Here is a 16,675-nt window from a genome sequence, read left to right as displayed (position 1 = left end):
CCCAGTGAGGGTTTTGAGGATATACGTTGAGCAGTCACAGCCATTCAGGCAATCTGACCAGCTTTTTGTCTGCTTTGGTGGCCGCACCAAGGGGTCCTCGGTCTCAAAGCAACACCTCTCGCGTTGGATAGTTGAAGCTATCGCTCAATGTTACTCCTCTATGGGCCTTGAGTGGCCCATAGGAGTAAGAGCCCACTCTACTAGAGGGATGGTCTCTTCATGGGCCTGGTCTAGTGGTGTCTCTATCAAGGACATCTGTGAGGCGGCCGGCTGGTCCTCGCCGTCCACTTTTGTCAGATTCTATAACTTGGATATCCCGACCTTGCATGCTCGGGTTCTTTCGGTTTGATACGACGGCCTCTAGCAGACTCCGACATCATACCACTTCCAGGGAGCTAGCTCCCTCTTAGCAGTGTAGCGTCAAGGGTTCGATGGCTCCGGCCCTCTCACTTATCCTCTGGAACCCAGGGTGTTCAAGATAACTCTTGTCGTTCCCTACCGTGGCACGGCGCGGTTGAATTCGTTCCCCATACGCAGTATGAGTTAAGTAACGAAAGGGAACGTACTCGGTTACGAACGTAACCTCGGTTCCCTTAGATACGGAACGAGTACTGCGTTATATGCCGTGCCACGAGGCTGCGGGTTCAGTGTCGTCGCTTCAGTCGTATGACCTGATTTTCTCTGGCGATTGCCTGCTTATATAGCCATTCGCCCCACGCATTTTGGCGGGCTTTGGCGCGCTGCATCGCCACAGGCTCGCGCAGCTACGGAGCGCTGTCATTGGTTTAAAAAAAGTTTACAGATTAAACCAATGGCAGTGCAGTTGCACTGCGTTAATGAAAAAAAGGCTTCAGTATCGAGGAAAAAAGGAGCTTTTCCCCATACGCAGTACTCATTCCGTATCTCAGGGAACCGAGGTTACGTTCGTAACCGAGTACGTTTTGTCTCAGCTTTTTAGCAACAATATATTTTTGCTGTAGTGTCACCCAGTGGATATAATTGCCATTAAACACTCTATTCAATGAGAGGTATAATGAAAAACGGCTAAAAATGTGGTTTATAGAGTTTTAATTACAGTCATTTGATCGCAAAAAAAAGGTAAACCGTGCAGTTACAATGCACGTTAAAGTGTTAAACAGTCTGCCTCTGACCTCTGGAATTACAAAACATTTTCTTCCACACAACTGCCGCTCACTGGATATTTTCTCTTTTTTCTGACAATTCTGGCACCATTTTTTTTTTGCTATGCTCTTTTTCTTCTCATTTATTTTGAACAGACAGTAGTACAAATTAAAAAAAAATCCACCTAGATGTGAAAATGCTAAAAATTTTATTACATCATGCTAAATATATATATACTGTAAATATATATATATATATATATATATATATATATATACATATCTGCAGTAGGCCTAAATATATTAAGACAATATGTATTTAAAGTTGAATATGCTGGCATAAGGAAACATTTGAAGTGATCCCGCCGGCACACACACACATTAGTTCCACCATTGCTAACTTGACAGCGCGGTTGGTACTTTATCAAAATAAAATACAGTGAATCAAACATCAGTGCGCCCGCCTCTGTGTCGCCGTTGAAACATGACTGAAACATAAAGCCTATAATTTACATATTAAATAATAGTTTAGCATTCAGATACATTACATTGCAAATATGGAAATATTTTGGAATATTTAGATTTTTTTGCGGAATGAGAGAGGAGGGATACATGAGCACAAAGCTCCATTTCGCAAACAGTTGATTGCACAAGCCTTTAAAGTAAACTCCTTTATCAGTCTGTTAGAGACGCATTCAGATTCAGCACATAATGAAGTGAAGTGAAGTGACATTCGGCCATGTATGGTGACCCATACTCAGAATTTGTGCTCTGCATTTAACCCATCCGAAGTGCACACACACACAGAGCAGTGAACACACACACACTGTGAGCACACACCCGGAGCAGTGGGCAGCCATTTATGCTGCGGCGCCCGGGGAGCAGTTGGGGGTTCAGTGCCTTGCTCAAGGGCACTTCAGTCGTGGTATTGAGGGTGGAGAGAGAACTGTACATGCACTCCCCCCACCCACAATTCCTGCCGGCCCGGGACTCGAACCCACAACCCTTCGATTGGGAGTCCGATTCTCTAACCACCAGGCCACGACTTCCCTAATCATGGTCTAGTGGGCTTTGTTTTTTAAGTGCTTAACTCACGGCATTCGCTGTTTTTCAAACAGTGTTGCATTTCTGTTGGTTCCCCTTTCTGGACTGGGGGTGAATTGCCTGTACTCAGGTCTCATGCAACAACCCGAAATGCCCGTACCATTACGGTTCGGGACGAATCCATGTATTGTTCCACCCCTATTATATATATATATATATACATATATATATATATATATATATATATATATATATATATATATATATATATATATATATATATATATATATATATATATATATATATTTATATATATATATATTTATATATATATATATATATATATTAGGGGTGTATATTACCTGTGTATTTACATAATAAAATGGTATGAAATGTATTCTAGTTAGAACACTCACTTTGGACAATCACATATATGGATGGATGAACCAAACTGTAAAAAAAAGTGAGTGTTCTAACTACAATACATTTCATACAATTTTATTATGGATATACACAGGTTTAGCAATTAAGTTGCAATATAGTCTTTCTCTCTTAAAGATATCCTTCCAGTTCCTAATCACAAGATGTGAACCTGTTTGTTGACAAATGCAATTACCTTGTGTGCATTTATCTCAGCTCAGGATCAGCTTACCTTATTTTACCCCTTGAACGTAGTGCAAACTCAGCAAGCTTTATTGCCGGCACATGAAAAATTTACAGGACCAATCTGCCAAATACCCCAGCATTTAAACCTTTAACAAATAAGTCAGAGCAGCAGGGGAAAAACCTTCTGCCAATTTATGGACTTTTGTATTCCTCACTGACACGTCTAGTATATTGTCCCCTCCAGTGAATTATGTTTTTGGGGAAGTAACAAGATTGACTCTGACTCAACATAAATGAATACAGAATGATCTGATAAGAGGCTAAGCTACTACGTTACAAGGGAAACACTCCTACTTTCTGGATTCCTAGTTTTCATTTGGTTTTTAGTATGCTGGGTTTTGAATCGCTTGCCTTTTAATTGTTTGAATTAGTTATTGTTTGTGCTGAAGTACCTTAGACTGCTTGTTTATTTATCCAAATTTTCTGTATGTATATGGATGTAAATACACATTTCAAGCAAAACATTTCACAAAAAGAAGTTTGTTTTTAATGATAGATCATACTGATACACTGCTGATCTGTTTGCCTGATTTACTTTTTATTTATTTTTTGCTTGTTTGTTTGTGCAACCTGGTAAGAACATAAAAAAATCTTGAGTCAGTCACTTGTTTGTTAATTTGTTTTTGTATGTTCATCCATTTACTTGTTTGTTTGTTCGCTTGTCTTTCTTGGACATTGGTAAAAAAGTCCATGTGACATCACTGGTTCAACAATATTTTTACAATTCTACGAGAATACTTTTTGTGCACAGAGAAAACAATAATACCATAATTTATGCAACAGTTCTTCTCCCCAAGTTACCATCTTTTGGAGAATACCCCAGAACGTAATCAACATAATCAGCACTGTTTACGTTCAGTAGAAAGGGTGTGAATGCTGAATGTAAACAATGCTGATTACGTTGATTACATTCTGGGAAACTGTCCAAAATGGAGGAAGATGGTAACTCGGGAGAAGAATTGTTGAATAAATTATGTTATTATTGTTTTATTTGTATTCTTATTTAAAAGTATTCTTGTTGCTTCATAAAATTACGGTTGAATCACTGTCACATGGACTATTTTACCGATGTCCTTGCTACGTTTCTATATATAAATATAGTACTAAAATGTTATGTTGTCATTGTAGTTTTACTTAGTTTCACACATTTGCAGTTTTCCCCTAAAATAATAATGTCAAACTATATTAGCATAATAAATGCGTAGCAGTAGAGGTATGCTAATTATATTGAATGTATGACTGCTTAAATGTTATGTTTCCATTCCTCATCTTTAGAAATTAAATATTTTGTGAATTATTGTGAATGTATGTAGATGTTAATTGTTGTTAGTGAGTAGATGGAATTCTCCCTGCCAGCATGCTAATTTGGTTGCAGCCATCAATGTGTTGAGACGATCTATACTCTGAAACACTAATCCGCTCAACAGCTGTGGATATTTTTCATTAGACCCCATTCATAGCTTGATGATGAATGCAAATATTTTAGCAATTTCGCAAGTTCTGTGTAAATTAATCAGTGCAAATGGATAATTATTTATGAAAGAAAGTCTGATAGCAGACAAAATCACACAAATGCCTCAAGGCCCGCATTTCAGATTTGTTGACATTGTTGGATTACTGGAACTCAGGAAAATTTTTATTTAGAGTCATCCATGTAATGATTGAAGTAACCTGAAGGTTTCTTGTTTTCAGACCTCGACCGCTACTGTGAATATAATGGTGACTGATGTCAATGATAATGACCCTGAGTTCGATCCTCTGCTGCCCCTTAATCTCACAGTTCAAGAGGGAGAGGCAAATGCTTTTGTGGGTCAAGTAAAGGTAAGACCGCAAACACATTCAAAATTCTTTCTACTTGTTCTCTTTGCTGTTTGATCTCTAAACTATTTGCTCTGCAGCTGCTTTCTGCCCTCTGGAGTCAGAGAAGATGGAATCTTGAAGTTTATACTTCAGAGTTTAAGAGTGTAACTTTGTGGTTATACTTTTCTGATCTCTCATCACTTGTTGTTGGCTTAAATGAGTCATTCACCCAGAAATTAATATTCTAAGTCATTTTTCCACCCTTGTGTCGCTTGCGAGACCACATTACTTTTTTCTGCAACACATGAAAAAAGAAACTGAATTGCAAAGGCATCTTTTAAACCTATTATAATTATTTTAAGTTTCAGAAAAGACACAAAAGCAAAAGTTATATTGTGCACTATATTTTAGGTCTTTTTTGTTGTTGTTTTATTTCATTTTTTTGTGAGAGATGCAGACAAACATTTCTGTTATTTACTATAAATCATCATCTCTGAGCAGTTTTTCCACACAAAGCTATTATATAACTTAAGAAAAATATGAGAAATAATATAAGAGTTTTATAATAGTGTATGTTAGTATTATTTAATATTTTTACCATTCACATATACCCCTGGTTTCACAGACAGGGCTTAAGACTAGTCCTAGACTAAAATATAAGTCTGAGCTGTTTCCACTGAAATAAACTTGCACTGACTGATCTTAAAAATATATCAGTGCCTTTTTAGTTTTAAGATGCACATCGGTAATGTTTTTTTTTTCTAAGCATGTTTATAAAAATTACTTAAATGTCCTAATTGATCTATGGTCTAATCCTGGCTTAGTCTAAGCCCTGTCTGTGAAACCGGGCCATAATGTCTTGCCAAATTGCATTCACATGCAACATTTTTTTGTCTTTTTTTTTTTTTTTGCAGCCAAAACCCATTTTTTTCAATAAGAAACAAATGCAAATGGGAAAAACAGGGCAACGTATTTCCCAACACAGATTTTGCAACATTTTTGCTATCAAAATTTTGCTGACTAGAGAAAGATGCACAAAAACTGAGAATGCTGCCATTGTACACATCAGAAAGTTGATGTCAGAAAGTTGTACACATCTCCCGCCTCCCGCATTTGTTAATTTTTTTGGTTAATTTGATTATGCCTTAAGGTCCACAGTTTAGTATTCTCATCTCTCGCATTTCACCAAAACTAAAAGATATCACAATAAAGTACTTTCCCCAGTTGATTAATCCCAGTACATTAAGACAATTAAAACAAGTGACACTGAAACTATCATGGAATGTTATTACCTGTAGTATCTTGCCTACAGATGTGACCTTATCCTAAATATGAAGCAGCACAGTGGCTACGATTACATGCAAAAATTTTGGTTCATGAATGAATCTGAATTTAGTGTTTACATGAACAATACATAAAGTGATCAGGTTGATGTGTATGTTTATGTCACAAGCTTCAAATTGGAATAAAAATAAATAAATAATAATAATATTTTCTTTATTTGTTTTTAACAGCAGAAGTGTCCATTTAAGGATAAATATACAAATAAACACACAAGTAAACGTAGCCAGTGAGTGAGGTGTTAAACCACTTTAAACCAATAAATCTTGAGTGGTTTTTAATCATACTAACTGATTATTTCATAAGAATAGGCTTATAAGAGCCATTTGTTTAAAGAACCACTGTTACTATTGCTCATACTTAAGGTTAGGGATTCAAACCAGCCCCTAACCCTATGTAATTCCCTTCTGCATGTGATTCCTCCTAAACCATTTGTGTTACAGTTACAAAATCTCAATTCATGGGCCTGCTCCCTTAAATCCATCATGCTGGCTTTCACTGAGCATGCCTGTTCTTTTATATAGTTCTATTTGAGGATTTCAATCCCTTCCGGGGTCTCATATGACCGGTGTTAATCAGTGCCTGCTGGGGCTGGGGCGTGGGCTTGACGCCAGCAGCTGGAGTGTCTTTCTATGCCCTCTTGAGCCCTCATCTCACTCTCGCTCGCCCAGCTGGCATAGACCCGCAGCATACCCGCCAAATTCCCTGCCCGCTCCACTGTTTATGATTTTCCAATTAAAAGAAATGTAATTTAAATAATATGTTACCTTCGGGGACGTCCTGTAATGAATAGCTTTGTTGGGCTGTGTTAAGCTGCGAGTAGTTGTAATTAGTGGTCTAGATTAATAGAGTCACACTTTGTCATCAGAATAATCACAGGCTAATGCTGGCAGACTGTTTATTAGCAGAGCATTTCCTTAAACATGTCTTCTTCACATCAGATAAATATACATCAGACCTCATGAGATGGGCAGGCATAATTTTACAGAACTTGCTGTATCATACTATGCACACACACACACACACACACACAGACAGACAGACAGACAGACAGACAGACAGATAGATAGATAGATAGATAGATAGATAGATAGATAGATAGATAGATAGATAGATAGATTCAGCATAGACTCTGAACCCACTTTCACATCTAGAATAGTGACACATCCCACTCCATATTTTACACCCTGTTTATCACTTGTAATTAATGTGAAGAAGTCCTGCTCAGTGACATTTGCACAAATATTAATGCTGTGGTATAGCAAAATCCCTACACTTTACAACGCCAGTGCTTTTGCTAATTGTTCACTTCTCGACAAGGTGATATTTGTGTGCGTGCCGCAGTATGACAAGCTTCATTTACAAACCCTCACTTGTCCTGAATTCATTTGGAGCTCCTGACACATCTCCCAGTGAGGCACATTGGACATGGTCCAAAGCTTAACGCTAGCTAAACATCCCCTACGGCTAACGTGGAGCAGGAGAGGTTTCCATATCATTAGAGAAATGCCCACAGAGCTCTATCAGTGCTATCACAGCAGAGCCTGCATTGCTGCTGATATTACACCTGACCGGCGTGCTCATTTCAAATGAATCCAAATATGCCACAGCATGGGAAATTTAAACGTGTTTGAAGTCGGTTAAGTTCAGGCCAGAGAGTCTCGTCTCATTGTCTGCGGTTGGAAGACTCGTCAGTTGACATGCTGTCCATATTCTTGTTTTTGTTTTTCATCAGAAAGCTTATTATGAACTCGTGTACTTGCCATTTTGATGTGGGCAGAAGCAGACACCTTAATTTTCTGCCGGCCTTTTCTTTGATGTACTTGTCTGCATTCCGTCAACACGCCTCATAATGATTTCAGCTCAGAGCAGAAGTGAGACAAATAAGTGGGCTACTGTTGTTATCAAAGGCGCTACAACTCGGTGTGAAGTATGACTGCTAATTAGAAAACTTGTCTTTTTGCCATTATTTGCCTGAAAATGCAATCATCCTTCATAAAGCCAATGTAAAACATCTCTCACATCCCACTTATTTGCGTTTTCTGAAGTTTTTCCAAGAAAAACAGTAGTTCAGCTAGAAAAAAAGGGACTTAGTGGGTGTTTACATGACACTGTTTTCAACTTAAAGCTGAAAACTTTTTATGTGTTTTGTCTGGTCATATACATGACAACGGGCCTTAAAATGCAAACTTGGGTGCAAATGGGTGCAGCTTTTTGATGATTCCATTATCATATCTGTGTAAACTGCAAGAACAATTTTTTGAAAAAACTGATGTCATGCACATGTGTATAGCATGTTCTATATGTGTTCTACAGTCCATAGGTATGCAGGTGCACCGTTCTTCTTTACAAAGTGACATCACCAATACATTGTCTGAATGAGGATCCTTTTGAAAATGTTGTCATCTGTATGCAAACTTTTTCAAAAATTTAAAAGTAAACTTGAGTCTTGGATTGGATTGTGCAAAATTTAGTCAAATTGTTGGTAGCAAGGGGCTAAAAGTAAGAGGTATCCATGATGTCAGTTGAAAGAAATTGGTTTTAATATACCGCAAGTTACTGCATTTTGACGAGAGATTACAAAGACTGTGGAATCATTCGCATTAAGACCAGAAAAATGGATTAACATGTCAGAAGGGATTTTAATGTCATGTTGTTTTTAAGGACAAAGCTTTAGTGTTCCCCTTTTCATGATGCCTGATTTTGGATGCATTTGGATTGAAATGTCTTAAAATCGCTAACTTTCTGATACTTGGCTAGTGGGCCCAAAACCAGGTTGGTTTGCTTCACTGGTTTCATGTGGTTGTCAGTGCAAAGTCCTCTGATTGGCTAAACAATGGTGGCATGTTGTCAGATTGTTTCTTATTTATTTTTTAACAGTCTAGGGCCATCTCTGAAACAGGTGAGATATTTAATAAAGCACATTTCAGCATGCTACTCCATAAAAATAGCAACGTTAATTTTAAAATTGCATTCTTTATCACCTCCTACTGTGTTTTTACAAGACAAACATCACAACACACACGGAAACATGAGCTAGCATCGCGTGGCATTTCTGCTGTGCCCTATGTTCAAGTTTAATTCATTTTCGATTGATTACTGAGAAGATGAATGCTTTCATTACCGGCTTTTGCTTACCTTAGCATGTGATAAAGAACGCACAGGAAGTTCTGCCATCTCTGTCATGCTATCTTTATTTTATGTCTGGTTTCCTACTGTTTTTATTTATTTTTTTCAGCCTTTTTTTCAGAGGGCAGTTAACCTAAGTGTTTCTAAATAACCAAAATAATGATATTCATTTAGTGCAGCAAATGAAGGAAAACGATTTCTTGACCTTAAAGACAACATAGCTAAAGCCCATAAATAAACGTACTGGGTTTCTGTGAAGTTCAACTGGGCTTCAATGATGTCTGCTGATTGTTTTTTTTTTTTTTTTGAGGAAATAAACTTTTATTTAACTTTTAAAAATAATAAATAAAGATATACAATTTATAATATTATATTTATATTGTATATAAAAAGGAGTTAAAATGATGATGATGATGATTATTATTATTATTATAATTATCATCATCATAATTTTAACTCCTTTTTTATATACATTTATTCGTCAATAACCCCAGCTGTTTTTGAACTGCATTGCCCACACGTTTGGTAATTAAGTTATAATTTCCATGTATAAATAAAAATATTTTATTTTATATATATTTTTTTATGAAATAAAGGAACATTTATTAATAATTAAAAATAATTTTAAAACATTTAATAAAATGTTTTTTATTTAATTTATTTATCCATGCATTCATTCATGCATACTGTACATTCATTCACTTGTTTATTAAAGCACTTTTAACACCAGCTGTTTTTTGAACCAAGTTGCCCAAAATGATGCTGGGCAATCAAGTTATTTCAACTAGATAACTACAAAAACTTCCAAAAGTGCAACAGAATGACAATCGATGTTTAATGTTAGCTTGTGAAAATCAAGAATACTGTTTTCGCAGAGATTCAGATTGTATAATTTCATGCAAATGTAATGGAGATGCACACAGTTAATGATAGACATTTACTTTCATGCAAAGAAAATGCATCAGTGACTCAGAGTACTTATATTGATAAAAAAAAATTAAAACAAAAACTGGAAGCTTTTGTACACTCAAGCATAAACATATGCTTTGTGCATTGCATATCATCTTCATTATACACTATCTTCTGGGCATTGGTAAATGGAATGCTATACAGTATGTGAAACCAACAGATACATGGTTTACTTATAGTTGTCTGTATATTTAACTGGGATTGGAGAAAGTATTTTTAATATGGAAAACAAAAACAATCGCGTTCTTAACAATCACATTGTTCATTGTTGTTGAAAGTGGCAACCACTGTAGATGTTATGCTGTGAGCTGTTAAAGGCTTTTCAGTTGCCATAATAAGTGTCTTATTTAGTGTTATCTTGGACTGGTTTCATTTTTTCTTACTGAAGAACAGGCCACATCTTGAACTTTTCACTTTCACAGTTACTTTTGACAAGCTTGGTGGGCTTTAGAAAGCACACTGTCACCACCGCTTCAATTACTGCGTGCTAAAACTTTCTCTTAACCGTCTTTGTCTCTGACATTTTCTTTAAGCGTTTATCTCTTAATTATATATGAAACACCTCAAATTATAGAAGACATCACTGTAACTCACAGGAATGAAAGGAACATTTGAAGCAAGCTTTTATCCCTTCAGTAATACATATCGTCAAGCTTGATTTTTTGGATTCTATTCCTTTAAACTTTGAAAATGTGGCTCTTCAAAGACCTGTCAAAGGATTGAGACTGTCATTGGGTTTCAGCTTTGGCAGTAGTAAAAGAGTTTAGTCCCGACCCTTTGGCGAAAGACAGGGTTTGCTCTATCTACGTCTGTACAATTTATAGCAGCCAGTCTTGGAATGCTTTGTTTCAGGGCTTATCAGAATCAAAAGCACTTTGCCTGAGTGTCAATGAGGTGCTTTCATGCACAAGTGCTGAACGGATAAAAAGCAGATAATACAGTTGGGGGAGTTTGCTTGATGCCATTAAATCTGATATTTAAGGCCTGTCTAAATTGAGAAACTTGAGAGGCCACAGAGGGGAGGAGACACTTTATTGATGGTCCATTTGTCATTCCCAGGTTGTTCCGTTAGACTTTCTTTCTTCCATTAATCAGAAAAGAAGAGACTTTGAGCAACATCTAGGCTGTTCTTTTCCATACAATGAAAGTGAATGAGAACTAACAAAAATAACTATCCAAAATAACAAAAGAAGAGCCATGGACTACGTTTATGATTTTTTTTTTATTTATTCATTTTTTTTATAGTGCCTTTGCATCATTTTTGAAGCATAAAAGCTTGCCATATGGGTTTGGAATGACATGAGGATGAATAAACAATGGCAATTTTCATTACTGGGTGAACTATTCCTGTACAGTTATGATTTACTATAGCTTTTTATTGGTGTCTGTAAGCTGAGTGGGGATAATTGCCATGAGAATGTTAAAGAACAACACCATGCACCTGTCTGCACCACTGCAGGGAGTCACAAATCTTGCTGGTGTATTTGTTGATTGTCTCATCACCCTGCTGATGAAGCAGGTGTCTCTAGGGGTGTGTGTGGTTTGGTGACTCTGTGTGGTGGCGTGTTAAAATGATAATCTAAGGTTATGTTTTCACAGCCATATGGGCAGGTTGTTTATCTCTGTGTGGGGGGCAGGGATCCCACAGTCATGGAAGAACTGAAAAAATGAGGGAATTTTAAAATTGTAATGGGAATGCCATGGGGATTTTGATAACACTTTACAGTAAGATTCAGTTTATGTAAATTTAAAAAAAAAGTTTACATTAGTTATCTAAGGTATCTTGTATTAACAATGAACATTTTTGCAGCTTTTTATTATTATTAGTAGTAGTACCTTTATTATCCCCTTCAAACAATTGTTTCAATGGGTTTCAACATGCATTTCACATAGCAAACAATACAACATAGCAACTATTAATCTGTCAAACTGTTATTAAGCTTTTATTGTTCATTGCTATTGCATTTTTATTTTTACTAATTTAACTTTGTAACAATCAAATAAAATCAGTTAATAATATTGATTATTTATATTTTATCTAACAGGAATAATATGTATATTGAAATTAATATATTAAGTGTAAAAGCATTGTTCATTGGTAGTTCATGATGTAACTAAAACTTACTAACCGAAAAAATTTGTCCATAAGGGTCTTATTGAAGACATTAGTTAAATGATAAAGTATACATATATGTTTAAATCTAATAATTTAAAATATAATGCAAATTTCATGACATGGAAATGAAATATGCTCAACAGTCTCTTTATAATTTTTACTAAAAGAAATAACTGGGAACATTTTGGAAAATTCAAGTCAGGTTTAATATGTCCGGCAAGCACATACGAGGGTAATTGTCAAATATCCATATTATTTTGTCTATGAAGGTGTGTCTTCTTTTAGATATGTTTGTAAATGCATGTGTGTTCTCATCCAGGCCACTGATCTGGACCTAGGCGTTAATGGGCAAGTCCGTTACCAACTGGTCAGTCACAGAGATCTCTTCAGGATCAGCACTGATGGCAGCATCTTCACAGCTGTGCCTCTGGACCGTGAGGAAAGGGCTCAGTATGATTTGTTCGTGCAGGCTTCGGATGGGGCCAAAGACCCTCGCAGGACCACCATCACACTCTCCATCAAAGTGCTGGATGTGGATGACAACAGTCCAGCCTTCTCCCAGTCTGCATATCACATCACACTGCCAGAAAACAGCCGGGTGGGCATGATCATCCTCAATATCAGTGTAAGTTACACACATGCGCACACATTCCACATGCATATTCAACACATCAAACACTGCCAGATCAAAAACATGACTCCATGAAATTAGCCTCTGGAAAACATTTTTTTGCTAATGTTATGTCTTAACTTGACAAGTAAGACATGTTTTACATTTGTAAAGTGGTTCTTGGCTGGTTAATTTATTTGGAATTTGTAGCTTGCTAAACTGAATTTGTAAGGGAAAATTAATAATTATTTTTTTAACCTGCTTAGAAGACTTACTTTAAACACTTTTTTTTTTCAAGACTAATCATTGTTCAATTAATTTAATTTACATTGGCCACTTATCATGAACTTAGAATGAACAATGCTTGCACTGTTTTTTTTTTTTTTTGCATCTATGGAACACAGAATGAGGAATTTTGGAGAATTATTGTGAATATACAATTCATTAATAAGTTTCAAGTCACTGAAAATGTACTCACCTTCAGACCATCCAAGATGAAAATGAGTTGTTTGCACACCGCGCCCAGATAAGTGGTTCTCTGTAGTGGAGAAAGCACAGTTTTCTTGGTGTTCAGCCATAACCCAGGCTCTTTCATATAGGTGAGGATGACATCTCGATGCCGAACCGCCATATGCTCTGACTGAGCTAATATCAATCAATTGTCGATGTAACTGAGTATGCAGATACTCTGGAGTCACAACGGAGCCAAGGCCGCATTGACACCCCCTTCATGAAAGTGCGGGGTGAGAGTGACAGGCTGAAAGGAAGAACCCCGAGACTGGTATGCTTCGCTCCCGAAAGCATACCTCAGGAACTTTCTGTGTTGAGGAAGGATGGATACATGGAAGAATGTGACCTGGAGATCTATCGTGACAAACAATTCTTCGGAATGATGAAGTTTTTTGGGGGTATGGGTCGTGACGCTCTGCTTCTGGGTCTGGGTGTATGAGGGGCTAGATGACTGTGACTGCTCCTGCTCAGCAGTCTCAAAAACCTGAAACACTGAAATGCCACCGCTTGCTTCTTTGCCTTCTGAAACATCCCGACGACAGTATTGACTGCATCGCCAAAGTGGCCAGAAGGCAATAACAGGGCATCCAGGAAGAATAATCTGTCCTTGTCTAGTAGTTCAGACAGATTAAACCACGTGTTGCTCCATAGCCACCAGTGCTGCCAGGGAAGTGCCAGTGGATCTGGCCGTTTCCTTGGTAGCTCGAAGTGACAGGTCTTTGGCCCGACGCAGTTCAGCGACTAAGTCGGATTCCTCTTCTTCCCTATCATCCAGGTCTTTTAGCAGGTACGCCTGCAACACCACCATAGTGTGCCGCTATGTACCGGGTTGATCTGCCACCTTATAAGCTTTCCCAACCAGGCTGGATATCAGATTCACTGGCCTGGTGGGAAGCTTTGGGCCTCCAGGAATGATGCTGAAGATAGGAAGAGAAAGCTGGTGAGCACCTGCTCCATCACCGCCATCGTGCCATATCCCTTTTCATTCAGCCCTGTGATGTTTGAGTAAAGGAATACTGTAGGGCTGGAGAGTTGGGACGAATATGGTTTATCCCATATGAAGGCTGTGATCTAGCTTTGAGGAAGCACTCTTCCTGCTTGCTCTTGGGACTCTCTGTTTCTTGGCTGGCCATTCAATGTTCAGTTTGGCTACGGCATGAGTCACAACCCCCACAAGCTCCTCATACATGGGGGACTGCGGTGGCGAGTGTCCTTCATGTCAACGTTCATCACATCAACCTTCTCGGAGAAAGATAGATGAAGCATCTGACCCTCTCTTCTGGGGAAGAAAGCGTGGGGTGGAGCGGAACACATGGAGCAGGAAAATCTCACAGTCATGGCCCTCTCGAGGGCTGCCCGTCAAGCTCTGCTCCCAAATAGATGACGAACAAATTCCTGGTTACTCCTGGTCACTCCTGCCTGTGACATTTCACTTCTCTATTGGAACCATGAATTCTGCACTCTATCAGAAAATCCTGAAGGAGAATGTCCAGCCATCATTTTGTGACCTCAAGTTCAAGCGCACTTGGGTTATGCAGCAGGATAATAATTCCAAACACACCAGTAAGTCCATCTCTGGATGGCTCAAGAAAAACAAAATTAAGGTTTTGGAGTGGCAAAGTCAAAGTCCGGACTGAGATGCTGTGGCATGACCTTAAACATTCCATTCATGCTTGAAAACCCTCCAATGTGGCTGAATTAAAACGATTTTGTAAAGAAGAGTGAGCCAAAGTTCATCCACAGTCATGTGAAAGACTCATTACCAATTATCGCAAAAGTTTACTTGCAGTAGTTGCTGCAAAGTGTTGCACAACCAGTTATTAGATTTAACTTTTTCCACATAGGTTCCACAATTAGCAGTTCAGCCCATCACGGCTGACTGCCGCGCACAAACAAAACCAGAGCAAACTAAAATCCAGGCCTGGTTTCTCTCGTCCTTCACTGTCACTCCTGTTTTATATCCTTCCATCTCCGAGGGCCGTGGGAACAGGGCGACCTGCTCGACCCGACGGTCTTAAGTCCCACGGCCCTCGGCCCCGCCCCACTCGTCACAAAGACTGCTCCCGAGACTGCACTCTACAACACCCCCCGGGGGGGACCACTCACGGTGACCTGTGGGAACCTGGGGGTAGGACATACGAGGCAAGAGAAAAGGAGATGGAAGGATGAGTAGTGAAAGAGACGAGAGAGGAGAAAAAAAAAATTCTGGTTCCCAGACGCACTGCCGCTCGGCCCTCCACCAGCTGGGTGATCTCCTCCGCGGTGCTTGGCAGTGGCACTGGATGGCCCTCGGCGGACGGCACAACACTATACTCCACCGCCCGGTGGACGGCGACGGATCCTCCAGTTTTGGGCAGCCGGCAGGAGTCCCCCGTTCCCTGCTCCTCCCGATTCCTTCAGGGAGGCAGCAGGCTCTGGCCCCCTGGCGAACGGCATCCCTCCTTCTCCCAGACTTCGGCACCACTGTAACAATAAAACTTTCACAATCATCGGGAAGAAGGAGGCGGGAACCAGCGGACAATCAAAATGAAACTTTATAAAATAAACACAAAACACAAACAAAACCAAAACACAATCTAAAATCCAGGCCTGGTCCTCTCTCATCCTTCACTGTCGTCGCTCCTGTTTTATATCCTTCCATCTCCTCTGTGGGACTCGAGACTGGTGGGTCGAGCAGGTGTCGCTCATTTCCAATCACTCCACCGGCCTCGCCACGTTCCCACGGCTCTCGGCCCCACCCCACTCATCACAGTATTTACTTGGGTTATCTTTGTGTAATATTAAAATTAGTTTGATGATCTGAATCTTTTAAGTATGGCAAATATGCAGTTCACCTGGTACACCATTACACTTGCAATGAGGAGAACATACATACCCGTTGAACACGAAAGAGAAAAGACGTGTAGAAACAAGCTAAAATATAATGATTGCTTCAGCCAATGCATTATCTCACATTTGCTTTTACTGACACTGTCTGTTAGGGTTTAGTGTAGGTGGTATGCTATTTTTAAATGCAATAGAGCATTTACCTTTACAGTGTGACGGTGGGTATAAAAATAGTCTGGAAGCAGATGCGAGATTAACAGTTTAATGAGATGAGATGAAGATAAATACACAAACAAACAATGATGCTGAGACGACGACACTCCGTGGTGGTGGTGAGGAGGTGAGGAATCCTGATGGTGGCGGACAGAGGGTGAGTAATCCGAATGAGGAGGGCGTGTAGACAGCAGGAGAGGATGTCACAGGAACTGCGGGGAATAGGAATAGAGCCGAAAGGAAAATGTCCGTGGCTGAGTGAACGTGCGAAGAGTGGATGAGGTTCAAAGGTAACACAGACATCTAACGCATACAACACTAAAGCATAC

At 38.9% G+C, this 16,675-nt stretch overlaps 1 protein-coding gene across 4 annotated transcripts in view; it reads left to right on the top strand.

Moving 5' to 3' along the window:
- The window catches only part of LOC132122007 (protocadherin-15-like), a 252,976-nt gene that overhangs the window by 131,506 nt on the left and 104,795 nt on the right, over positions 1-16,675 (top strand). For all 4 annotated transcript variants that reach the window (XM_059531804.1, XM_059531803.1, XM_059531802.1 and 1 more), the window contains exons 18-19: positions 4,525-4,653; positions 12,507-12,812. In XM_059531804.1, coding sequence (XP_059387787.1) covers positions 4,525-4,653; positions 12,507-12,812 — 435 coding nt within the window. The remainder of the gene's footprint in view (positions 1-4,524; positions 4,654-12,506; positions 12,813-16,675) is intronic.

Source organism: Carassius carassius, chromosome 40 (assembly GCF_963082965.1).
Source record: "Carassius carassius chromosome 40, fCarCar2.1, whole genome shotgun sequence".
Lineage (NCBI taxonomy): Eukaryota > Metazoa > Chordata > Actinopteri > Cypriniformes > Cyprinidae > Carassius > Carassius carassius.
This window is presented reverse-complemented; position numbering and strand designations above follow the sequence as displayed.